This window comes from Dromaius novaehollandiae, chromosome 6 (assembly GCF_036370855.1).
Source record: "Dromaius novaehollandiae isolate bDroNov1 chromosome 6, bDroNov1.hap1, whole genome shotgun sequence".
NCBI classification, from domain to species: Eukaryota; Metazoa; Chordata; class Aves; order Casuariiformes; family Dromaiidae; genus Dromaius; species Dromaius novaehollandiae.
Window position 1 is genome coordinate 41,013,016 of NC_088103.1, and position 27,220 is coordinate 41,040,235.

The 27,220-nt window shown below is 39.7% G+C and overlaps 1 protein-coding gene across 1 annotated transcript in view; it reads left to right on the forward strand.

Moving 5' to 3' along the window:
- The first annotated feature begins 815 nt into the window (after positions 1 to 815).
- SLC18A2 (solute carrier family 18 member A2) overlaps positions 816 to 27,220 on the forward strand; it is a 32,836-nt gene continuing 6,431 nt past the window's right edge. Inside the window, exons 1-12 of the mRNA XM_026096142.2 lie at positions 816 to 1,049; positions 2,768 to 3,119; positions 9,424 to 9,482; positions 11,442 to 11,525; positions 14,673 to 14,765; positions 15,685 to 15,774; positions 15,882 to 15,925; positions 16,005 to 16,065; positions 21,068 to 21,163; positions 25,509 to 25,587; positions 25,843 to 25,894; positions 26,337 to 26,400. Coding sequence (XP_025951927.1) covers positions 929 to 1,049; positions 2,768 to 3,119; positions 9,424 to 9,482; positions 11,442 to 11,525; positions 14,673 to 14,765; positions 15,685 to 15,774; positions 15,882 to 15,925; positions 16,005 to 16,065; positions 21,068 to 21,163; positions 25,509 to 25,587; positions 25,843 to 25,894; positions 26,337 to 26,400 — 1,195 coding nt within the window. The 5' untranslated portion in view covers positions 816 to 928. The remainder of the gene's footprint in view (positions 1,050 to 2,767; positions 3,120 to 9,423; positions 9,483 to 11,441; positions 11,526 to 14,672; positions 14,766 to 15,684; positions 15,775 to 15,881; positions 15,926 to 16,004; positions 16,066 to 21,067; positions 21,164 to 25,508; positions 25,588 to 25,842; positions 25,895 to 26,336; positions 26,401 to 27,220) is intronic.

The following is a 27,220-nucleotide window of genomic DNA, read 5'->3' on the forward strand; positions in this document are numbered from 1 at the left end:
ATTATCATCCTTAAATTCATTAAAGAGAGTTCCCTCGAATTTGGTGGGCTTTGTGAAAAGTGAAGCAAAGTGAAGAAAATGAAGCAAAGAATAGTTCACAAAGTTCAGTACTGATTGACTGAAAGATAACCGTGTAGTGCATGGTCTGAAAGACAGTATTATATAAAAATGCAAATCTCAATTAAAAGGTGCTTCTCGATCAGTTCAAAGCATACAATCTCTTTTCTAGTACCAAGTGCAAAGAACGCAAATTCATAATGATGACAAACAAATGCCACAGGTAAGAAACCGGGTGATAAACCTGGAATTCCGTGCAGCGGGGACAAGAGAAATGGGCAGTTCAAATGCCAGGTAGTGCCAATACCTGGTTTCGGGAGCGGAATCAGCGGTACCACTTGGGTCTGCCCCCGGAAGGCCTCCCTTACTCAATGCTCAAACGCGCGAGCGCTGACTTTCGCCTCCCGCGCGGCTGTTCCCGCCCGGTCTCCCGGAGCGCGCAGAGCCCTGGGTGCGCCCGAGAGCGGGCAGCAGGCACCCGGCCCGCCCGCCCGCCTGCAGCCCCCGGCGCTGCTCTCCGCCCCGCGGCCGCTCTCCGCGCGCGGCCCCGGCCGCGGGCACCCCGGGTCCCGCCTCCGCCCTCGGGCTGCAGCGCGCCGGCACGGGGGAGCGGCGCCGGGCTGGGGGCGGCGGGGCCGCGGCGCGGGGGGCGGCGGGGGGCGGCGCCGGGAGCCGCGGGGCGGTCGGGTCCCGCCGCGCCCGCGGGAGCCGGGAGGGCAGCGCAGCGCAGCGCAGCGCAGCGCGTCGCTCGCCAGCTGGGCGGCAGCGGGAGGCGCAGAGCTGCTGCTCGGGCGCCCCGGCGGGGGCTGCTGTGCCCCGGGGGCCTCACCGTGTGTTTGCAGCGCGGCCGCCACCGCCGGGAGCCGCAGCCATGGCTCGGGGGGAGCTCGGCGTCCTCCGCTGGCTCAGGGACAGCCGGCAGTCCAGAAAACTAATCCTGCTGATCGTTTTCATCGCGTTGCTGCTGGACAACATGCTGCTGACGGTGGTCGGTACGTACAGTATTTTTTTCTTCCAGTTTCTGCCAGAAATAACGTCTAGTGACAGATGTGCAGACCAGGTCTCTACATCTCCCCCCAATGATTAATGCTCGCTTTCAAATTAACCATTTTCAAGCAGTCATTTTCAAACATGCGTGTTATTCCAGGTATTGCAAGCACAGTCATGCATATCAAAGTTTTGTTTTATGCTATATTAATTGCAGGATAAGCATTGTACAAAAAGCTCTTCATATTTTTTTTTTCTACTAAAAGCCACTAATACTTCAGAGAATGACAGATAACAGTATTTTTAGCTCGTCATCAAATTGTTTCTCCTGTGGTCATGCAACTGAAAGAGCAGGCTAGATAACATTTGAGATGTATGTTTCCTTGTGATAGTCCCCCTTTCCCCCACACTGGTCTTAAAATGATAGATTAAAAAGAAAACAATCTAAATGGGTTTTAAGAAAAGCACTTCTATGAGTTGCTTTAATATAATAATCCTTGTTTTTTATCAAAGTTTAAGGTGCAAACTTCTACTGTCTTCGGTGGCATAGTGTCAAAATTTAGGAATCTACTCATAACTGGTGGTTTCAGGAGTCCTCAGTAATTGGTCTTGTATACTTGTATAAATTTTAAAAAGGGTTCAGAGAACCCATGCTGACCCATGGATGTGCACACGCGCACACATGCACAGGCTTCTCGAAGAAGTGAATCAGGCTCTACAGAGCTGGCTCTCTGGCTATGCTGTGGTGTCACGTTTTAATCAGACACATGGTTAAAGGCTGATACTTAAAGGCTGATACTACAACGTAGACTTTAACAAAAATATTTAGATATATATTCTGGCAGGTCAGTTTTGGATTTTTTACATGAATATACTTGCTTATAAATTTATTAACATCTCATTGCTTATTCAGTAATATTTCTGTGAGAAGCCCTTTTATATTATTTCAGTTTGCAGACTTAATGAAAGATTGGACTTATTCAGCAAGTGAGAAGGTGAGACAACAACTGGTGGTTCAGTCACTAATTTCTAGTAGAATGAACCATCTCTTTTTACTAATTCTGAAATACTAATTTCTGAAATACATATTAATGTATTTAAGTTGCAGCTAAGATCTTAAGTCATATAACATAGGTTCATGTTCAACAAGTTCTTTGTGATCTTTTAAATGTAAATTTTCAAAAAAGAATTAGAAATGTAATTATCAATGTATCAGTTCAGAGTAATGAACATCAGAGTGTTAAGAATTTTTCTTTCTTATGGCTGTTGCTTATGCAATATTTTTGTGGCATGTTTTATAAATCTGTTTTATTACTTTTTTAATACTTTGTTTTAATAATTGCTTTAAAGCTTTTCTTAGCTTCCATGTTTTCACAGCTTACTAGATGGATTTATGCAGTAATGTGCAACAAAAAGATGTACAAACCATCTTTGGTACTTCTCAAATTTTGCTTACTGAATGATGACTGTATAGAAAGCTTTATATTAAAAATGGCAAAAAATAAATATTAAGGGAAAAGATCTTTTTGTTTTAACTACTTCCAAGTTTTTGTGTGTGGGGTTTTATTTTCTGAGCAAACTTTTAATTCTGTTTCAGGCCTTCAAAACCCTTACTGGTGTTCTTTACAGGAAAGCCGGTGATAAAGCAAAGAAGAAAATTTAGTGATTCCAGTAACAAATAACCTGATAGTAAGGTGCCAATATCTTCTATTTGTTTTTCCAGTGCCGATAATTCCCAGTTACCTTTACAGCATCAAACATGAGAAAAATGCAACAGAAATCCAGACTACTAAGCCTAACATAGTTTCAACAACAATGGACAATTTTCAGAGTATCTTTTCCTATTATGACAACTCATCAATGCTTACTGGAAATGAATCTGATATGACAAGACCAAGAGAGCTGCATCATACTCAGACAGAACAAATGATAGTGAATGTGACTATTTCACCATCTGATTGCCCAAAGGAAGATAAGGACCTGCTGAATGAAAATGTTCAAGTTGGTCTGTTGTTTGCTTCAAAAGCAACAGTTCAGCTTATCACTAACCCTTTCATAGGGCCCCTGACAAACAGGTATGTTATTTCTGTTATGTTATTCAGTTAGCATTTTATATTGATGTTTTATTCTGGATTAGTGTTTCAGACAAAGTATTTTAAATTTTAAAATTCCATTGTGGAAATTTAAAATTTGTAGAAGGACTTACTGCACTTCTCACTTTATCCAGAGGAATATTTTAGTGAAATATGTTTCATAAGCTTGTCTTCTAAATGCCTCCTCTTTTCCAAGATAAAATGGCAAGCTATGCACAAGCCATTTGATGTATCATACAAGTATCATCAAGTATCATACACTTCTTGTCTAACTCCAGAGTTCTAAGGTCTTTATAGAAATTTTTACTGAAATTATGTTAAAATTTCTCCAATGCACATAATGTAACTGCTCAAGTGTGTGAGGCCAAAAGACACTATAGCTCAGTATTTATGGCAGTGAAGCACTGTGAATTGATGGTAGTTCTGTTATACTTAAGTTACACAGATGTGATGTTGAAACTGTAGGCACTGTTCAGATTTCTCCCTTCCCCTCATAGAGGCTCACAGCTCAGTGCGCAGTTTGGTAGTCCACGCTCCTGAATCGTGTGCTGGGACACTGCGGTAACAGCCAAGCGGGAAATTCTCATGGCCTTTAATGAAAGGTGACCAAGTCTCTCAGATAGATTGCTGATGCCATGCTCATCACTGAGTTCAATGGATTACATGGATTTACATCAGTACATGATCTAATCTAACCTTCAAATTGTTCTCTCTACTTTTTTGCATGTATATGATGTCTTGAACAAAGTAAGACTGAATGCTACATTTCAGAAGATCTGTTTGAACAGTATTAGGGATATAACCACCAATATCAATGACATGCAAAAAAGAAATAAACAAACCAATCACTAATGGTGTTCACATGGAGATTTAAAAGTATCCATAATATCATTTTAAATTTTGGTGTTTATAGGATTAATTTGATTTTATTGTTAGTATTTTACACACCTGTTCCCCACATAAGTTGTGTTCTTTCTTGCAGCAAAATACACGAGAATATGAGGTCAATCTCTGAACAAAGTAAACTCCAAATGGTATTTAGTCAGATCACTAATTTTCATATTTCTTATTTAAGCTATTATTATGAAGCAGAAATTTCTTCTCAGAATATAGTGTACGGTGGAAATTAGTCCACCTTCTGTCCTTGTGAAACACTTTCTTTTGTTCGAGCAATCAATGCTGTGGCAATAACCAAAACAACGAACACACCTAAATATTAGATATTTCTGCATTTGAAGTCAAAACTTCTTTTCTTAGAATTTACAGATTATGCCCTGCGATGGTTAAACGGAGTGTTTAATTTTAATCTGATGGAAGAGTATCCACTTGAGGGATAAGCACTTGTTTGACTCAAAATGTTATAAATTCAAAATCTGTACTAAATCTGTGGAACTGGGGTAAACACAAAAGCTTTAAATTAAATAGTCTCATTTCTCTCTGCTTTCACTGTGTCTCCTACTACCTACCACCTCCACACACATATGTATGCCATTACAAAATTACTTTTAGACAAACGTGTCTGCAAGTTAAAGAGGGAAACAAATTTTTGCTACCCAGATTTCCTGTATTGTTTTTTCGAGGATGGGATAGCTCACCCGCAGGCAAGGTAACGTAAAGATGTATCATCTATTCATATTTCTTTAGGTATCCTTCTTGTTTTTATTAACTGTCTAAATAATTGCCCTATATATATTTACTGTTCTCTGGATTCTGCTGTTCGTATTATAATTTCCACCAACTGCCAAACTAGGAAAACAGAAGTAACATGCTGCACATGGTTTCTCAATATTGCAGATACGTCATACTCTAGATGTAATCTCTGCTTTTTCTGTGGTAGGCATCTGCGTAAGTAAGGGTGTGCGTATCGCTGTCGATGCCTGTCCCTTTGCCTGCGCGGCGCACGGCCGGAGGCTTGCACTGCCCGCGGCGAGGCTCGGGGCAGCACCCCTCCTCCGGAGCCGGCGGGGCGAGCAGCCAGGGTGGCTGCTGCTGGGGCAGAAATGCCGGCTGTTAGGTTCGGGAGTGCTGCCGCAGGTGTTCCCGCATCGCCTCCCTCTGCTGCTGTTAGTAGCGGTGCTGCTCGTGCGAGGGTCAGCGTTGGAGGTGCTGCAAGGTGTCGCGGATGAGTGAGGAGTGATGCACTTCACTCCTAAGGGAGAAGCAGCTGAGAAACTTCCTGCAGGGTTTTGCACGGGGCTGGGCGCGTGACTGCAGTCACCGTGGCAGGGGTCACACGTTCAGATGCCCAACAACTGGGAAAAGAATAATCAAGGACAAGTCACACCCTAGCTTCTTGTGCAACAAACATATTCTTTCCTACTGAGAGAAATGAGCATCCTAATGGCACAGTAGCCCTAAATTAGATTTAAGGATTACTGTGTTTCTTTCATGCATTATTTGTATCTTGATACCAGTATCTGCCTTTCTTCTGAGAAATGCGTAGTGGAAAATACCAGTTAACATGGTTATCAATTAACTATAGAAGTCATTGGCAAAAAAAAAAAAAAAAAAAAACCCTTAAAATTGGCATTTCTTAAGAACAAAGTGTATGTTTGGTTAAAAAGAAGTGACCGCTGTGATTATTGTAAATGAAACTGGAGATGCTTCAGTTATCTTCATAAAGTCTCTACTTTACCACTGATAAACTGTTCAGTGAAAATTATTGTTGTTACTACTTTTGCAAAATTTCATCAAAATATCACAGCTTAAGGAAAATGGGTTGCGCTGTTAAAAATTAACGTGCACAACCTGTTTGTTAAGATACCCATCAAGTTTTCTTTTCAGGTAGTATGTAGTGGCCATGGTTTTATTTTTTCAGTGAAAGAACAGTATTACTTAGGAGTGATTTAGAGTTTTGAAGGAGTATAGAGTTACTCGCTTAAAGTACACCGTAGCTTTAAGTGCTGGAGTCTGTGTACGATGCAATAGGGTATTACATTCACACTAGTTTGTGCCCATAATTATGTTTCTTTTTTAGCTTTTCTGAAAACTTTCTAGGCTATTTTTTCACTTTTTCTAAAACAATTGGAGGTGTAGATTTGTAAAAATAAATTTCAAAATTAACTTAAGAAGTAAGCTCTGCTAAACAATAGCTCTTATTTAAAACACAGCTTTTTTAATGGAATACAAGGCAAATGCACACTTGTCTTAGCGAATTGGTTTGTAATTCATGAAACAGTACAATCTACCTTGCCTCTAAATGCTGGTGAAAGTCATAGCAAATGAAAAGCTCAGGTCGTGTCTTTGCCATAGGAGGTGAGCAACACATTTCTCATAGTGGCACTACCTCAGGGCAGACCTGATATGGTTTTATGGCTCGGCTTCACAGTATGTTTGTGATGGTAGCGAGATTGATAAGAAACTATGCAAAATAGCACAACACTTAATCTGGGGCACTCGTCTTCTGTGGGGAGGATGTATTCACAAGGGGAGATTCAAGGCTCTGCCTAATACTGGACAGTAAAGAACGTGGTCAACAAGCTGCTATGCGTCTTGTGACTGACTCATTTGATCCATTATTTTCTTCAAATCGTCACTGAGCTCTATGGCTTAGGCTTAGTGCCCAGGTGCTGGCCAGACAATCCACTAATGTCAGTAAGGGTCTCATCTGCCATGTATCGCTCTCTCCCAGTCTGAAAAATAATATGGCTTTAACATTGTGTTTATTCAAATATGACCTCAAAATTCATTAAAAAATGAACCGATATTTTCATCATCATTTTTACAGCCAACCTGAGTAGAGATCTGAATCCATTTGCAAGTGAGATTGAGGCCTGGATCATGATGTATTTATCACCAAGATACGTACAAAGAGTGAGGGAGAGGGAGGCATATAATAGCATTTATAACTGCTCAATTACAGTTCAGTTCAGATGGAAGCCTTCTTTAGGAAGGTGATGGAAATGATCAGTTATCCAGGTTGAACAAAACCTGCCCTGCACTAGTGTGTGGAGTGTTTAGGTGGAGAGTGCAGGAACCACACTACTACCTGGACTGCTGTCCCTGCATGTTCTTCCTTAGCCTCACACAGATTCGGCAATTCACGGGTCCATTACCTTGATCAAAATATTCTTCTTGCCACACCTCCTCCCCAGTCTTCCTGGCAGTGAAGAAGAAGGCCAACCAAAGACAGACCTAGCAAGTGCTGTGCACAGTGGTGCCTCGATAGCAATACAGTAACAGCATTGAGATCAGTGGATTTGCAGTACTGTAATGAACAGACTATTAGGCTCTAATCATCCACTGCTCCTAATCTGGTGGTCAGTGCAAGTTTTATTTTACTGCAGCACAGTACTCATCAATGGTTTATCTTACCTTGAGTAATGTTATTAATGAGTATCATTCACTACCAAACAGTCTTGCAGTCTGGGTCCAACTTGGCACTGCAACGGACTGATTTAGTAATTTAGGCATCCCCCCTCAGTGGCAGCCTTTCCTCTCCCTCCTGAACTAAGGACTCCGGCTGTTCTGTAAGTCAGAAATGCTGCTTGGAAGCATTTTTAGCTGCAGATAGCCTTTCTGAAACATGCTGGATTCTGCAGCCGTTTCAAATTTACCAATGAACAAGCAAGTCTCTTGAAGTGTTTTTAAAGAAGTGCTCAAGAAAATGAGCAGTTTGACTGTGATAGAAAGAAAAGAATATTTATATACAGTGTATAGTATAGTACTCTTCTGTATTGTATGCACAGAGAGGAACAAAAATGAGGCGATACCTGTGCTGGAGCATGCTACTTCATGGGAGTGAAGCAGAAATTGCATACTCACAGATTTCATGTGGCAAGAACAAGAATGATCCAGGAACGAGGGCGAAATCACTGAATAGTTGACTGTTATAAGTAATGCCTCTCCTTTTTGTGATTATTTATGTTATATAGGAGTTTAATTGCTCTGATCAAGAAAAACTTTGTGCTCTTTAATGCCTATTGGACAGATCAGGGAATGCAGCTGTGGATTAGACATTTGTGCCGGAACAACTGCCATCTAATTAGTGCTGCTATTTTAGGAGGAAGCAGGGTTTGCTAAGATCGAGCAGAAAAAGGTAATCTGCATGTTTAACCAGATGTCAGCTGTATGTGGGTAAGAATTTCCCTTAGGCAAGAACAACCATGACTTCTAGAGGATCAATAATCTTACTTGTACAAAACTTATATTAAGAAAAATTAAAACTCAGCAGTTGGTCTACATATCTCAAGACTGTGGTATTACTAAAAATAAAGAGTAATTATAAACCATTCCATTATTTGACTGACCTACTTAGATTATAAACCAATCCTGCCAGTATAAATGCCCAATACTGCCAAATCATTGGAAAATGAAGTCAATCGGTATTTCTTTGAAAAGAATTGGCCACTGTTGAAGAATTAGGCCATTAAGTAATGTCTTTGCGAATACATTTGAGATGTAGAATCTTAAAAAAAAAAAAGCCATTAATAAAGCGTGCTGAACAGAATATAAAGAATGTCTTTAGAACTAACTGGGTAACATTTTTGATTCTAGGGTAGATTTGTAATGGGATGAAAAATAACATATTGTAATTTTTTTTGTTGATATTTCAATTTTTAGCTGCCTAAAAAAATATGTTTGCTTTTCCAACAGAAAACCCTTTCTTTCACGGAAACTTGAAAATGTTAATAAGAACCAGGCATTTCTACAGACTATTTTGAGTTCTGATGAAGAAGTGGGCTGATGAAGAAAGCTTTGATCAGCTCCACTGTTACTCCTAAAATTATGGAAAAGCAAAAATGGTATTCTCAGACTCTGGGACTCTTCCAGTGCTTGCTACTAACTTAGGCAGAACTCCCAACAAAGCTCATGATAAATTTTCCTAGAAAAAAGCCAGTGGGTTAACAATGTCTCATTATAGTCATTGTCTCATGAGGATGGAAACAGATGATCATTGAAATACTACTAGAATTTTTCAAAGTTCGGCATGCTCAGACAAATATTCTGTTCTTATATCCTTGGCAGCCCCGTGGATGCCCAGCGGGGCTGCATTGGAACAATTGTGGAGAAAGGAGAACAGGGCTATCAGATTCTGAAGTGAGAAGGATTTTTTTCAGGGATTTCAGATAAAAAGTCTGCTGTACAGACAGCAGAAGGCACTGGTAACATAGGCTATTTTGATCATATGGTCCAGTATAAATAGTTCAAAACCTACAAAGGAACTGCAGGTTGGGTTTTTGCATTTGTGTGTGTGTATGCAATTCTAAAGCACTCAACTGAATAAATCTAGCTCAAAATGTCAGTGGAATGATCCCAAAAATGTGGGTATTCATTTTTTTTCCAGAATAGGCTACCAGATTCCGCTGTTTGCTGGCTTCTGCATCATGTTTGTGTCAACAATCAGTAAGTGTCCACATTTATTTGATTCAGTTCAGATGCACCTTTAAAATAAATGATCTACAATAATTATCACTAGCCATTCTTGTTGATTTAGAGGGACTTATTTCAAAGGAAAACATATGGCTGCTCTTAATGGATGGTGGTACGATTTGAGAAGTATGTTCTTACAGACAAGAAACTCTCCTCCACCTTCTAGCCCATATGGGTTGGTCTCTTCCATAGCCCCGTCCTCCTCTCAGATTCTTGTAATCTGAAGCTAGTGGTGTTCAGGCATTTTTAAACTGATAAAATGTTCAGCCATGGGAGGACCGTTTTACAGGATCCATAACAACTAGCTAGGGTACGAGCTTACCAGAAGAACATTGTGAGGTTGCAGTGGATCACATGCAGAATATGAATCAAGAGTGTCATAAAGTTGCTAAACATCACAGTGGGATGTGCAAACAGGAGCGTAGCCTGCAAGTAAGCTGAGATAATTTGTCCACTCTAATGGCATTGATAAGGCATCAGCTGGTGTTTTATATTCAGTTTTGGCATGGCACTTAAAGGTATAGCACACATGGAAAAAGTACAAAGGAGAACATCAATCATTGAACAGAGATGATACATGAGAACATCATCGGAAGCCTGTGAGGAAAGATTAAAAGAACTGGCTTAAGAAAGCAGATGTAGGACATATTAAAGTCTATGACAAAAAGGAAAGGAATAAACAGTTTTCTTGCCCACTGTATGTAAGAAAAGGAATAATGAGCTTAAAAACTGCATCAAAGAAAATTTAGGTTAAATATTAGAAAATTATTTCACACGGCAGGGGGAGTGAAGTGCTGGAAAAGATTACCTGGTTGTAGTGTCTCCAGCACTGCTGGATTTTAGGAACATGTTAGACAAATTTTGGTTGGGAAGAATATAAGAGCAGTAAGCCTACTTCAGGGCAGAGGGAAATTGTCTTAATTTGTTGACATCCTTTCTTCCTTTATTTTATTTTTTTTCTCCACATGAGTAGGGATTTTTGTAAGACCTGGTGAAAAGGTTGAGAGGCATAATGCAGCAGCGTGGGTGGGAGAAGTGCACATGGATCTTGTGTTTAGTTGGCATGTAACAGCTTCCCCCAGCTATAAGCTGTCTGGGGAAATTCCTTAGGTGACCAATAGGTAAGAGCTGAAAAAGAGTTTAAAGAACTCACCCCAGATTTAATGGAACTGACCATGACAAAGGCTCAACACAGAGAGATGCACTTGGTTTTCTGGGACACACTGGTTTTGCAGGGTTGTGAATGGGCAATTTAGCCAGACTACAGAGTGCAGCAGTCAGGGGCTTTGTCCTAAATAACAGATAAAGGCAGAGAGGAGAATCCTGGGCAAATTCTCTCTGGAGACTATCAAGAGGCACCTCCTCAGGTGCAATTTCTCTGGTGCTCTGCCTCTGTGAGCATCAGTAACTTGCTACAGCCCTTGTATAGGTGGAGTTGCCAACTGTGCTACACATCTAGTGTGGAGCTGGCAACACCATTGTAAAACCCTCTCTCCATCTATTTGCTTATTGAAGGAAACACGGCGGGGAGCGGGGGCGCTGGGCGAGGAGTATATGAAATGCCTGGAGCTTCAAACTAGGCACCCTTAAATGAAGCAACATGGGGAGGCAGGCATGAAAGGAGAGGTCTTATTACTCCATCTGTGTGCAGCTGAATATAAGGATATAATCTAATACTTAGTAATTAGTTAAGACTGCTTGTATGCTTGCATTCTGTGTTACCAGGAGGCTCTGACGCCTAAGAACAATTCAGCACTGACAAATCAAAATGCAATAAGAGAAAATAATGCAGTTAGCATTGAAAGTGATACAAGTCACTGTAAATGCTTGACTAAATTGCATGAAGCTTTTGTGATAGTTTAAAGAAATCTAACTTTTTAACCTAGTTAGAGTTAACCTAATTTTTAAAATCTATCTCTATCTTTTCTGTAGTGTTTGCTTTCTCAGGCAGCTACACCTTACTGTTTATTGCAAGGTCCCTTCAAGGAGTGGGTTCCTCTTGTTCTTCAGTGGCAGGTAAGAGAATGTACAATAGAATGAAATGCAGATCACTGATTCTGCCGTTGTTAGTGACAGTCATTTTCTTAATTGTATATTGTCTGCAGTTTCAATAATTAATATTGAATTATTCAATTAAATCAATTTCACTTTTTTTTGCTTCTTTCATATAAAGAAGCCCAAAAGCAAATGTCATTTCAGAATTTGGTATTTGATTTGTTGTAAGGTAGAAAGCTAAACGAACTACACTCTCCCTGGGGTTTCTGCATGTGTGTCTTCAACATTCTAAATTCATTTTTAGCCATTTTAAAGGTCATCAGGAACTTACGTGTGTACTTATTATAGTTGGGACTAGTAGCTCTGCCTGTTACTGAAATTTCTGTTATAAAATGTTGTTTTCAGTAGCCTATAATTCCGTCTGCCAGTTTGGACTCATGTTTCCTACACTAGGTATCTGTTTCATGATTCTTATTTTTTTTAAATAGGTGAAATGGAGTATGTGCTTTCAGCCCAAATTGTTCAACCATTTTTGAGACTGAGGCTAAAGAAAATATGTTTTGTTCATATTAGAACATTTCACAATCTTTTATTGGAAAAACTTTCTACAATGGCAGCAGGAACATGAATTTGGCTTGGGAGGGGAGCTCAACAGAGCCTTTTGTCAAGAGTGTGTCCTTTAGCTTCCTCAGGAAAATTCCTTCTTCCAAATTAGACTGGTCTATAAACAGAGATCATATGCACTCTGTAGTAACTCAGTAAGAATTTGGCAGCTGAATTCCATCCAAATTCCCTCTGCATGGATTTTGCTCCAGCCCATGTCTGGGCAGTGCTGCTTGGGGCAGCTGGGAATATTCAGCGCCCCAGAGTGAGCAATTGAATTGCGAGCGAGAAGCACTTTCTAGTTAGGATGAGTTTGAAGCTGTGCAACACTGGTTAAGCAGAGAGATTAAGAGTGGATGAGTCATTGGAAGAGTGGGTATGCGGCTAAGTGAGCAGGCAGGAATGGGATGAAGAACCAGGGATGGAGAAGGCAAAGACAGGCAGGAGGGGTGAGGACAAGAAAATCTGCCATCTCTCCCTGTAGAACTTGTTACAAAACAAGAGATTTTCCAATCACTCCACCCCTCTGCGGTCAGCAGCTGTCTGAGGAAATCACTTCGCTAGTGCTATCTATAGACCTGACTTACAGAGGAGTTTAGAGTCTGCCCCCCATAGCAGTTGTTTTGTTAAATGTAGTGTGATGGATATAAAGGGATCTGCTGGTGCAAGAGTCCTTTGTATGCTGTGTGATATTGTGTGTTTCCAGTTTGCCCCTATAAAAAGGAACAAGAAAATTGCATGGGTGGTCATACACAAAATGAATAGATTTTAAACAATCTTTTTAAGATTGCAGCTCAAACTTTTCAAAGTCAAGACATGCCAGAATCAAAATTATTGTTCAGCTTTAATTCAGTCCCTGTGCAAGTATGCCCAGTGAGATCCAGTTCTTATATGAGCACATGACTTTTTTTCAAAAACCTACGAAAGAGAGGACGAAAGACCAAGAGACCATCTGGTCTAGCCCCTTCCTGGTCGGACCTGGATCAGGCAGGATCAGCTGTGTGTCTGGCATTCCGGAGGGATCCTTGACAAGCATGTTCTCAAAAGTTTCCAGAAATTCCCTCAACATCTAGCTTTGTGCTTAACAATGCTTAGTGTTAGGAAATTTTCTCTGATCTCTCACCTAAAGCCTGCTTGCTCTCATTTAAAATGCATTTCTAATTCCCATGCCCAGAGAGAACGTGAGGGACACTTTGTTTCCTTTATCTTTGTGGTTCTTTTGTATATTTGAAGGCCACTTCCATCAGTTTTCTCCTCTCTGGTTTTAAATGCAAAGTCCTTCAGTTGTTCCTCATAGATAATGTTTTCTAAACCTTTGCTCATCCTCATTGCTTTTCTCTGGATAATCTCCAGTCACCTCCATCTTTCTTACCATGCTGTACCAAAACCAGACCCAGTACTCAGAAGAAGCTCTGATACCTCCTAAGTGCCAGCCCAAATGAAAGAATTACTTTACATATTGTACAGACAAGCATAGTTCATCTTACTTGCAACAGTTGCTTATTCATGTTCAGCTTATGATTTGTTATAACGCTCAGAATTTGTTACGTAGTATTGTTGCCAACCAGTCATTTACCATCCTGTATCTATGTATGTAATCATTATTATCTAAGTCTAAAACTCTGTTTTCTTCTTTGTATTGAATCCTGTTTTTTTCCAGATTATTTCTCCAAATGTGACAAATTCACTGTGAATTCTGATGTTGTTCTCTAACTCGCTCTCCAAGAGTTCTTGCTAACAATTTGATGTGATCTACAATTTTTAATAAGCATGTTCATTCACTTAGAATCTCTGCCCTTTTGATGCACATGATGGACAGTATTCACTTAATGATCAATATATTTTGTTTTCTCCTTCTGGTTCACCATGCAGCTGTGGACCTTATTTACTGAATTCTACTCAAACCTTGATTTGAAAACAGATTTATTAATTTCTATGAGGACTCTTCTATAGCTTTTATGACTACAGTGTCTGAGTACTTCACAAAAACATAAATGAATTTGGTTTCATATTTTGCTTTGTGAAATGAAGGCTTATCATCATCAGATGCAGAAGTGAGGCACATGCAGATAAAGGTCAAAACCATCTTTTAATTTTGGATGCTGAACTTCAAATACTCTTTTTCAAAGTAATCAGCACCGCATAATATGTTATGTTCAAAGCATAGCTTCTATTGACCACAGTTATATGTGTGAGTGGTCACCAGACCTTCGTGTCAAGCACTGGAGTATAAATAACAGACAGTGAATGCTTGTCAAAAGCTTTGTTTCACCTAGTTGAAAAATATCTTCTAAAAGCTATGTGACAAAGACAGAATCTAGCAAATCAGGATGTTATTAAACCATCTGAGTGACAGAACATGATGGAACATGATCTTAGAGACCATTTGCACTTGCCAAACTCTCTTTTGCTTTAAGATGAATTCCATGTGGAGGAGCTACATATACAGCTTCCTTCTATACCTGCTGTCATCTCTGTCAAATATTCAGTAGGGGTGGCAAATGATGACAAAAGACTGTAGTAAACAGCTGCCTAATTTTGTTTATATATATTTTTTAATGTTAGGGATGGGTATGCTCGCCAGTGTTTATACAGATGATGAAGAGAGAGGCAACGCAATGGGAATTGCACTGGGAGGTCTTGCTATGGGAGTATTAGGTGAGTGAGATGGAGACTCTGTCAGCAAAATAAACCCCTCGACGTTCCCCAAAACATGTGTTTGTGACCAGTGAAAGCAGTAGAAGATTCTGATTAAGTGCAGTGTTATCATGCTGTCTCCAGATTAGGTTACTGGTGCATGCTAAGAATAAGTTTTTTTACACAGATATATATTTCTTAGGCAGATGCATTTTCTTAAACGTAGACATATCTTCTGATGCACAGAAGTTTTTCAAACCTTGGTTACCAATTATCTCCTGATTCAGAATATCTCCTCTTACCAGTGTGCTCAGTCCAGTGATTAGCAATCAATTAGAGCTATTGTGCTCACCGAGTTATATCACTGGGTTTTAGTGCTATAGGTTAGTGTTCATGACTTTGATAGACTTTACAGGGACTACAGGCTGTGTTCTTACTCACATAAATCTTTAAATGCAGGAGATGAATGCAGGACTTTAAAGGGTTTGGGCCCCATTCGGATCCAGTTTCAGCTTGGTGGTGCTAAGCTCAGTATGTCCTACGAAGCTCGCCTCAGGAGCACTGTCTGATCCTTGCTGGCTTCCAGGACCAGATCCTGCTTTTTTGACTCACAGAATTAATATAATTGAGATTAATGGAGTGAAGTGAGTAAAGAGAGTAAAGCAAGCTGGACTTGGCTGGTGCCCGATGTTTCATATTGGAACTATGTCAGACAGTAGTGTCTGAGATGCCTGGATTTTGTTTTCATGAAACAGTATTTTCTGAGTTAAAAATACGGCTATTCATTGTGATCAGAGATCAATGAACTTTGTGTTTTTTTCTTAAATTGAGGGTTTTAGTCACTAAGTGTTGATAGCAGCATGCCCAAACCCTTGAAAAGGCTATGTGTTTGCAGTCAGAATAAGGCTGCAGAAATGTTTCCTTTATTTCTCCCTTTCAGTGGGCCCACCTTTTGGGAGCGTCATGTATGAGTTTGTGGGGAAGAGTTCTCCTTTCCTTGTGCTGGCTGCACTAGCGCTGTTAGATGGAGGTCAGTAAATATGAACATTCAATTTTTCCATCTAGCACATTCCTTCCATGCCTTACCATCTAACCACCTTCTTGAAGAAATGTTACAGCATTGCTTTCTTTTTGCAGCTGTTCAATTATTTGTGCTACAGCCATCCAGAGCACAAGCAGAAGTAAGTTTTAACATAAAACACTTCAGGTGACGGATAATGCTTCGCCTTTCATAAACCCAAGCTTTTATGTGTTTCATAGAGTCAGAAAGGGACACCGTTACTGACGCTCTTGAAGGACCCTTACATCATTATCGCAGCAGGTACCTGATTCTTTTTCTTTACTGCCTGTTGGTGTTACAGCTGGCACCCCAGAATGCCTCAGGCTAACCTAGTTTAACTGTAATGTCATTTGCGGTTTCCATTTACATAAAGCTCAAAGAACAAAATCATTTGTTGGCAATACAGGATTAGTACATCACTGGAAACGTAATAGGATGGAAGTTAGAAATATAGGTGTCTGTCTAACTTGGAGAAAGCTAGGGAATTGCAGTGACTTGCTATGATAAGGAACTGCTGCTCACACTGAGATGTGACCCTAGAACTTTCTATACGGTGAATGAATAGGGCTAAGGCATTTGGATAGACGAATTGCCAGCACACCCCAGACAGGCATAAGGAAATATGTTGAGCTTTGTTTCCCTTTGAAGAGGATGTGAGTTTAGTCTCTAGAGCATGGACTATATTTGACAAAAAGTCTGGGTTGAATAGTGAAATGCATTTGGTATTATTTTTATCATTTGTTTGATGATTCTTTCTGTCTAGAGAGAAGATTGCCTTTTTGCATCACATTTCACTGAACATTTATTATGAAGAAGTCTGTAATTAAGGCTGGCCTTTTTTATGTTCTTCAAATACCTGAAAACACATCATAATTTTTACAATTGTGTTCCTTTACTTGTAACTTAATTGTCCTACAAAGCAATCTTACAGGCATTATTTGGGTTCTCTGGTTTTAGTGATTTTAGAGAATTATCATTATCTTAACTCTGTGACTAGACACTTGGTCAAGATATGATCAAAGTTTTACAAATGATTTGGCTTAAGAAATTCTTGAAGCATTAAAAGAGCCTGCTGTAGAACAAGAGTGTTTGAGGGAAGAGAGTAGCAAAGACAGCAGCTGTCATAAGAGATCAAACCTATCATTCATCTAATTCAGTATCTAGTCTCTTACAGTGGTTAGTAGAAGGTGCTGCAAAGTAAGGTTCATCATATAAGGTTCATATAAAGTAGGTATCTGGAGAGTAATGTAATCCCTGTCAAGGTCTAATCTGTAACAGAACTTGTTTTAAACCCCAAAATATGACAAGAGGATAGATTTGAAAGGGGTACTTTGCTTGACTAAGATTTGGCTAAAACTCAGCTTTGCATGACCAGTTAAGTGCTGCTTTGTTTTGACCATTCTCCAAGTCTGCTAAGAGCAGGGATGGAATTTGTTTCCATTTTCTAACATATTTGCATGGTATTCAATTTCTGCAGGTCCGCTTCTCTGAGAAGCTGTTGCAGCTGATGTTTCAGGGGCGCTTTAAAGCAACCAGTCTGAGAGCCAGACTGGTGCAAAAGACTCAGGATAGGTAGCCTGGAATCAGGATTACGTGTGTCAGAGAGACATTTTCCCTATTGCCCTGGCTCTTTTTCCCTCTTCTTCCCCGCATTTGCCTGTAAGCACTGCTGGTGCTTCCCAATTCCCCTTCCCATCTTTGATCCAGTGCAACTGGGCATGACAGGAGGGAGGGAAAGAAAGGATGTACAGAAGGGCAGAAATGTAAAAACTCTCTTTGCTGCATTTCTTTCCATGCTCTCCAATTATGCCGGGTCATTTGTCCCCCTCCCACCATGCCTCAGTGCCAAGGATATGATAAAGTCCCACCAGTGCTGTCAGTAGCCCAGCTGGGTCACCCCGGGTTAGGTACAACATCCAGCATTACTGTCTTCCGGAATAGAGACTGCTCAGCACTTTGACAATATGGATGATATATACGTTCTGTAACCCCCACCCCTTCTTCTCCCAGCTTTTATTTCCCTTGCAGACCAAATTCACTGTTAGGTAGAAGGCTGTAGAAGCAGAGTTGAACCCCAAATACCAAATCTAAAGTCTTTCTCTTGCCTACCAGTGCACATCAGTCCAAATATACCAGAAATACACTGTTTAGATGATAATTGCTTCACTTTTGAAGCTGTCATTTTTTACACAGAAAGGGGTTTGAAAGTTCCATGTGCTCTCCTACACCCCGAGGAGGTAGATGTTTTCCTTACTTTATGTTCTCAGATGCGAATTTTGGATTCTGATGCTAATGGGAAAGGGTCGGTAAGTGGTTGTTTAGGAGCAGAGTTAGCTCCATATTCTGATGTCTTGAGATGATAACTGTCTCTCCACGACATATTTTTTCCATATGTAAAACAGGTATTTTTTCTATTTTGCAAGACTACAGGGAATGTTCAGATACAATGATTAGAGAGGGAAAGGGTTAAAAGCCTCATCAGATCTGCACTGCTCAGGGAGATTACAAGGTTTGATTGGCTTTTAAGCCAGTTAACTACCTCAATAAAAATTTCACTGCATCTCTGGTGGGCTGACTAGTTAACCACAACTGAAAACCAGTGACAGGGGAAGGGACGGGGAGAGATGACAGTAGTTCTTACCACTCCTGCTCCAGAAAAGCTAGAGGAAACTTCAGTGATGTAGGTCAGGTAGTTGTGAGGACAAATGAATGGTGGGTCCACATAGATGTTTTGTTTTAGTCAGCAACTCCAGTTTTCTGGATTAAGCCTCCTTTAGATCTCTAGGAGACTAGGAAATGCTCTAGTCTTAACTACTGGAATGTGATATAGGAGAGATACACAACTGGAAACCTCTGCCTTTTCCGCCTGTAGTTTCAGCATGCAGATGATACAAGTTCATGCAAAAAACTCTGCAGCAGAGGGAAAATATGAGCCTCCTTCTACATAGTTTGTGTCAGATATGACATCTCTCAGTGCTATCAGTGCTTATGTACCCAGACAAAAGAAACATTACCGACGGTTTTTGTCACTGCTAGTTGGAGCTCAATGAATGAAGCCAATATAATTCTCATAGCTAGAGCTCGTTGACAGGGAATAAAGAAGCTTTAGGTGCTACAGGGTGACAAAGTTGCCCTGACAGACAAGTTAGTTTAAACTATCAAATCCAAAAACCAGAACTTGCATAAGTTGACAGATATCATCGTGAGCACATGCGTTCTTGAGAAGATGCCTGACATCTTTTCACTGGGTATCTGCCTTTTTACAAGAAAATACTGGTGATATTTATGGTACTGGGCCAAAAGCCTAGTGGGTTCTCAGCCATGGAGATGGGATCCAGCTGGAATGTAAGCAGTGCCACACTTACAGAACATTTAATGTAATTTAAGTGAGAAACAATGTAGGAATTATGCCCTTGAGACATGACTTTCTTAAGAGAGGTCAACCCCATGTAGTATAGAGGCAAGATTTATTTCATTATCTTTTGATGAAACTTCAGTAAGGTAGCATGGTCTCTGTTGGGCCTTGCACTTATTTTGCAGAGTACCATCTTAGGGTCTTACTGTTCTCTTGAGGTATGTCCTAAAGATCTGACATACATTTGTCATGGGGTACTTGCTGAGTTTGGTAAACTCTGGTGATGTTCTGTCCTAACGGCAAATGGATGCAAGACATAACTGCATGCACACCATTTCTGGACTTTTGTGAAGTTTGTTAAGAGCAGAACAGGATCTTTGCTGCTTTACAACCTCTGTTAGAACTGCACTGCTTTCTCTGGCTGCACTTTGTGTGGCTTAAAGTGGTTTTCTGGTATCAGAGAAGTTGCTCAAGCTTGGCTAGTTTTGGTTTGGAGCAGGGAAACCCCTAGGTATAAAGCTGTAGGGTTGGCTATAGACACTCTACTAGTGGAAGCCTGCAACAGAGTGGAAAGGTTAGCTTTAGACATAACATTATATCTTTAGCGTAAAGCAGTGCTGAACTGTTCCTGCTTGCCCCAGGAAGGGAGTGAGCCAGCCTGAAAGTTTATTTTAGAAATCTTAGATATACAATCTAATATATTCTGACAGGTTTGAACAAAGAGTGACATCAGTGCTCATTTTGTTTTGAGCTGTATGAGGAGGAACTTATTCCAAGAGAAATAATATTTCACTGACCTCAGACAAATTAAGCTTTTTTTAAAAGTAAAATTTGGATGGTAAACTAGGGTAGGAGTCTTGAATATGTTCCTAAATTTCAGAGGTTATAAATATTAGAAAGAAAAGTGGGAACACATGCCTGAGGTTGTCAGTTCTAGAAGTGACTTCCAAACCCCCTTGAAAGACGTTTTGTAAAGGATTAGCAGAGGGGATGCATCCTGTTGCCCTGCATTAGGCTTTAGCTACTTCAGGTTCTTTTGAGGAAGTGAGAAAGCCACCCTGAATCAAAAGAAATACCCTGAGATTTAATAATCCCGGCACTGCAGCTGAAGTGTGCTACTGAGGAGAGATGAACTTGACATAAAACCACTGGAATCTCAATCTGCAGGTTGTGGAGTGCAGGAAACAAAATTCTGCTTTGACAGAGCTGAGCCAGCTGGTAAGATTGAATCAGCAGTTTCACTGCTTCGCATTTGAACAAATAAAGGTCCTGAAATTCAAAAGGGATTGGGAAGCATTTGAAGTTCATAGGGCTAGGCAAATTCAGCCAAATCGCATTTATTGGCTGCTCAGTTGCACAGACTTATTTGCTGCTAGTTCTGGGATCTCTTCACCAAATTTCCTATTGTAGGGGATGGACATCCTTGTGGTTGTCTCATGGGTTTTCTTTGGATCAAGATCTATTTCTCTTCTTAGTCATTTTCAAATGACGAAGGAATGGGGTCAAAGCTGGTGCCCCTTGCACAAGGGGGCTCAGTTTTTGCCCCAGGAGACTAGAGATAAAGACCAAAGGATTGTAGTTTTAGTTTATCATTTGTACAACAGTGAGACCTCATGAACTTTCTAAATGTCATCATGCTCACTGCAGACTCTGTTCCCCTCATTTCCACATTATGAAAATAGCTTAACCTTTATTGTAGAATTTCTAGGAGAATTGAAATATATAGGAAGTTACTCTTAAGTGGTTTTGCATTCTCTGTTATTTAACATTAATCAACATTTGACACGTAACAAATAGGACTGTAAAGAGCTCAATGTTTTTGTAAAAGCATCCATTCTTTGTATAGCTTTTTGTTAACAGTCAGAAGAAATCATTTCTACTTTTTTTTTCTCCTGTTCTTTCTCTAAGGTTCAATCTGTTTTGCAAACATGGCTATTGCTATGCTTGAACCAGCATTACCTATCTGGATGATGGAGACCATGTGTTCAAGGAAGTGGCAACTTGGTAAAGTACAGTACACTATTTGTTTCTAGTATATTTTATCCAATGTCTGTCTCTGTTCCGGTCCCATTAACAATGATCTCCTTATGTGCTTTGGGGTAGTCATTTTTTAAAATTGTCTTTAAGCTGTCAATATTATAGTGGCACAGTTGCATACATACATTTGTAAAAGGAATAGAGAGGGGACTGCCATTATCGTAACATAGATTCAAATAAGGGACAACACTTGCATTGCAAGGAGAAACAGATGCAGGGGAGTCACGGCGCTGTGCCGGTCCCTGTGGAGTGCCAGTCCCACCGGGCTCCCTTCAGAGCCCTAGCACATCTGGCAGTGAGTTCCCTGCAGCAGTCTGAGCAACAGAGCTGGACCAGTAAGGCAGTCTGGTATACCTGCATGCATGCCATATATTCATACAGTGCAGCAACATTGCCAAACTGGAGACTTATGGTTAAGTGTGGCACAATTTGATTTGATTTCTAGCCCCACATTTTAGGCATTAGCAAATACGGAGAAATTTCAGGTCCTATTTTTGAAAAGTTTTGTATAAAGCCTTTGTGGCAATCAAGAAAATGACAAAGATTTGATTAAAGGGCATCGTCAGTTTTCAAAGACCAGAAAACAATTTGTGTTAGAGGTTTGAGCTTTTTCCCACAGGGAATCATTTGTCAGTTCCTAGTATGAATTGCCTAGGGTAGGCAATCACAGAAGTCCACATTGGATTCAGTATGTCTGGCGCAGAGCATGCACAAACTAACACATACTCACCCAGGGTTGCTCACAGCAGCAGTATGGAAGAAGCATGGATTTTTTTAAAACTGTAGCTGCCAGATAGAAAGGGAGCCTTAGGAGCATTTTCTCTTGAATCTGGAAGATTTTACACCCTTTTCAATGGTTATTTAGTCATCCCGTTCATAAGGGACTTCTCCACAGAGCTCATGATGCTTCTAAGGAGTAATCCTGTTTTTACTGAAGAGAATGACATTTTCTAATTGAAATCAGCAAGTTGATGTTCTGACCACAAATTCTTTTCCTTTGGAATAGAGAACTGCACCAGAGGGCAAGGGCTGACGAATGAAGAGCTTTTTCCAGCTTAAAGTTAAACTTAAGCTTACCAGTAAAATTCAGTAAGCACCTGCATTTCTGTGATTGGGTGTAATTCTTCTCTCTCCCACCTAGACCTCAAGAGGAGTCATAAATGAAGTGTTTTACCAACTACCTCCTGCAGAACCTACGTCAGGAGTTACAGACGTCCCATTCAAAATTAACAAAATAATTATTCATTAGGGGAGAGAAAGAGGCGGAGACTTATTCTTTCAAGCTGTTTTTAGGCTGCTTACCTGGATGATGGGAAGCTTGAGTTCCACTCATTCCCATATACGATATTTGAGTATATTATACGAAATAAAGCAGTTTCTACAGAAAACAGTGAGAGTGCCTGAAATTTAAGCAAATTATAAGCTGTAACAGGACACCCTTTCAGAAAACCAGTGTCCGCAGGCAAACTGGGAATTTGTCCCCTGTATCAGATTAGACTAGAGAGCAAAGCCAGGGCAATACTTTCTCTTTGAAGTGAACAGGGAAAAAAGACAAGAGAAAGGGACTAACTTCCAGTAAGTGTCAAACTCCACTAGCGAGCAGAAATTATAGCTTTTTTTCTCAGTCTGTTAGTGCCTGTGAATGCTCTGCTGAGGTGCCCAGACATCCGTGCTGCGTGCGAAAGGGTATCGTGAGTTGTGTTGGATGGCGGGGTGGCTGGCCTTTATGTATCACAACTCCTAAGTTTTGATGCTCTTTATGAACATGACTGATGTTTACTGTTTTAATAATCTGTGTGAAAGAATTACTGTTACAAACACAAAATGTATTTGATAAAGCTAATTATGCATTCTGTGCTATGACATTTCATATGATATTTGAAAAAAAAAATCCTTCAAACTAATATCCCTGCACTACATTAAGTAGTTAATTTCAAATTTTCTGATTAGCCCCAACACTAACAGTAATTGTGTTAAAGCATGGCATCACCACAGAGAAAATACAAACCTTAGTTGTAATAAATGTAAATTCAGATCTAGGGTGGCCATAGATAGCAGTCCTTATTTTACTGCTGTGCCATTGTATGTGGTAATGATTGCCAGCCTGTAATATAGCAAAATTAATGCACAAGCCTAGAGATTTTAAACCTCCCTAAGAAGACAACAGATTGCTTATCTACCTCCCACACTAGAGTTTAATATTACTGGTGTAACGGAAATTAGATTTATGAATCTCTTATTTGAATAGAGATTCCTAGAAGGAAAATATCCATTTTAAATTAAGACTAATTTTACCCCATAATGATATAAGTAATTGATTCCATTATGCTTTGTCTGATTTGACAGCATTAATTAAAGTTTTTAAGACTCTTAAATTATATCTTGAACTGCAGGATTTTAAGTAAATCTTTATCTTATACAATATAGAAGTCCAGCTGTCTGAAACACGACTTGAGGAAGGTACAAAGAATCCTGATTTCAATCAGTTAATGTTATAGTGCTTAAAGCTTATTTAGAAAATTACATTTCTGCTTCAGTATACCACAGCTTATCAATGCCTTACACACCTAACTAAAAGTCTTATTTAGCGAGTCTTTGCAGTATTTTCTGAAGTTTTCAAGGTCTTCTATGTAACATGACAACTTGGTATAAGAAGATTGCTCAAGCAGTACCAAGGCAGCTGCAGTTACACAGGTGAAAATGTTTCCCCAGCCTCACCATTACAACGCATGAGGATTTTAATCACAGGATATTGCGATGCTAAAAATTACCTCTAGATTTTTCTTATGAATATCAGAGAGATAGGAAGGAAGATGGATAGACAGGAAATGAGAAAATCTATGTTGCCTTGGTGAAAGATGAGGAGCATATACACTTGAAGGAAATTGTTTGATTGTGTACCATAATGTCATGGCAACTTTCTAAATGTGAATTACCTGATTCCCAGTTTTAAAAATGAGCAAACAGAAGGTCTGTCATGGCAAGCATTAAGTTGTCAGACTTTCCCAGTTTTGGCAAATTTCCCAGTTTTATTTTTCTTAGGAAGATGCAAAATTTAATGGGAAGGACACAAAAATACTGTGTATTATTTCTTCCAAGACACATATACCACTCTACTCCATTCCACAAGGGATCTAACATTAAACATAGCAACCCTGTTTCCTCTGTTTTGCAGAAATGTTTTATACAATATCTTCTCCTCAAAGACAGCCCATGGTCTTGTACATGCCTACATAGCTCTCCCTGGTGTTCTCCAGGCAGACGCAGCGGAGGCAATGACACTCTGCTCTAATAGTAATTTTTCTACAAAGCAGAAGCTTCCTCTTAGGTTTCCCCTCAGGCTTGGTTCTGCCATATGATTTATGTATAGGGATAGGAAGAGGGTGAACTCTCAAGCACAGACTATGATTGGTTTTTAAACTAGAGAAGTTCCTGGCCACTGTGGAGCCAAATACTTCAGATACAGCTATTGCTGTGGAAACCTTAAGACTACAAAAATAGTTGTTCCAAGCAACCTTTCTTTTAGAGTGGATGTGGAGTGTATGGTAGGGTCTGGTTACTCTAGCATCAGAAAAAATTTAGTTGGGTGCCCTCATCTGCATGTTATCATAGATAATTATTTTTTAAAATTTAAACTAATAACCAATTTCTTAAAAATTAACTTTTACTGTGAATATATTGGCTAAGTCATTTAAAAATTATGTTTTTAAGGCTTGTTAACCTTTGCATTATGGCTATATGCTCGGCTTCAGTAGTTGCTTGACCAAGGACCATACTGTGGCATTATAAACTTGCCTCTAGTACAGGCCCTTACTGTATTCGCATGGAGCAAGCTTGGAGGGAGACTGTAGCTTGCAAAGTCACAGGAGCAGTCCTGCCGTCTCCTTTCTCCAGGGAGCAACTTACCTACCCCTGACGGTTCTGTGCCTGTTGCATATGCTGAGCATATGCTCAAAGTAACAGAGAAATATCTGTGAAGGGAAAAGTGAACTCTCTTGAACTATCCTAAAGCTTATTGTAGTCAGAAATACTTTTTGCTGTTTTTTTTTTCTGTCTCCTCTCCCATACCAGTTCTTGTAGCTGGTGCTGAAAAACTCATTTCAAAGGCATCACATTGCTCCTGCATTTCATAGATAATGTCATTAGATTTCTTGAAAGGGCTGCAACATACCGGATATTTGTTTCCTTGTGCCATGCACCAAGACTCCATTAGATGCGTTCAAATCAAAATTGCAGTGTCTGGAATTTATTAGTTTCTTCTAATACTTCACTTAAATCACCACTGATAAAACATCTTATTCATATTTTTCAGGTGTTGCTTTTCTTCCAGCTAGTATCTCTTATCTTATCGGGACTAATATTTTTGGGATACTTGCACACAAAATGGGCAGGTATGCTTGATTTAAAAATACTAATAATGTTCTAGTCTGTTCCTGTCCCATTTCAGTGTTTCCCAGGGCAGTTCATTGATAGTGGAAGTCATTAAAATTTGTTGTATAGTAGTAATTATTAACCTGGAAAAATAATTTTTGAACTCCTTTGGTTATGTAACTCTGCACTTCAGACATGATGCTGAAACATTCAAGCTCTCTCTAACATCGTAATATCAGTAATGCAATGTCTAAGTGACATTTCTTCTTTGATAGGTGGCTTTGTGCTTTACTTGGGATGATAATCGTGGGAATAAGTATTTTATGTGTAAGTAAAACAAACCATCTAAATATTCGTGTGTTCATCTTTGAGTATGCGTTTTACCCATGAGATTTTACTGAAGTTTCTGCCTTATGATACCTTATTAAACAATGTATGGTTAATACGTTCCAGAACACAATTTTGAGTGAAATTTGAAAATTTCACTGCTTCAAGACTGTTGAAGGAGGTATGGCTCTTGAAGGTGAAGGATGGTCATTTTTTGAGCTGTTGCTCAATTAACAGTTTCTTCTTGTTCATAACAGTAAGTGTGTCAGCAGTGTAATGGCACAGTTATCTGAAACTGTAGTCCACAGCAGGAACCAAATTCTAATTTGCACATCTGAAAAAAGTGTGCCATAAATACTCAGGATTTACCTGAGAAAAAGAAAACTACCCTTGTTAGCATGTGCAGTATGACATAATTAATTTCCTGAAATTTCATTTATAGGTACCATTTGCTAAAAACATTTATGGGCTCATAGCACCAAATTTTGGAGTTGGATTCGCCATTGGTAAGAACAATTATTATGACTTTGTAAAGTCTGTTGCTTTTGTCAAAGTGATATTACACAAAGTTACATAGAAAACTGGTTTTGAGGCTATTCTGATTTTACAGTAGTGACATCTGAACTGTGATCCAAATTGGTAGGTAAAGCAAGAAGGCTTAAAGGACTGTGCTCAGGGTAATTTGATCTAGGCTGTTATTAGACAAGCTAGATTCTGAAGTCGGTCCAGAATTGCTCCATCAGCCTAAATGGATCTTTCAAATGGTTCACAAAATTATACCTTGTTTTCAGACATAAAGCAATGCACTGTCTAAAAATCACAATATTCCCTTCTGTAGAAGAGATTTATATAGACATTTTCATAGAGAAAAATACTCTTGAATTTTTGTTCATCTAAAAGGAATGCCTAAGTACACATGCATGTACCCTTTTTCAAGTAATATGTGAACTTTGTTTATGTTGGACCACAGTCAGACCTGAGTGTGGGTCATGGCTTGGTTTTTAGCACTTGACTGGTCAGCAAGTGTTCTTGAGTATCTTCGTGCACAGGGGACTTCCAGCTAGGAAAGAAGTTAGAGGAACAATTACATGTCCTGAATATCGCAGCATTTTTCTCAGAGCTCTCTTGTGTTGTTGATAGCAGTGAAAGACTCATGGCTCAAAAGACAAAAGTTAAAACTACTCTAATAATTTTGATTGACTGGGAGCTAATGAAATCTTTTAGGCCTACAGTAAATGTGAGTTCAAATTAACTGTCCTCTCAGTGAAAGCTGTTATGTGAGGAAAGAGCCTTTGCATGGAGAGTTGCTGTGAAGCAGCTTACATG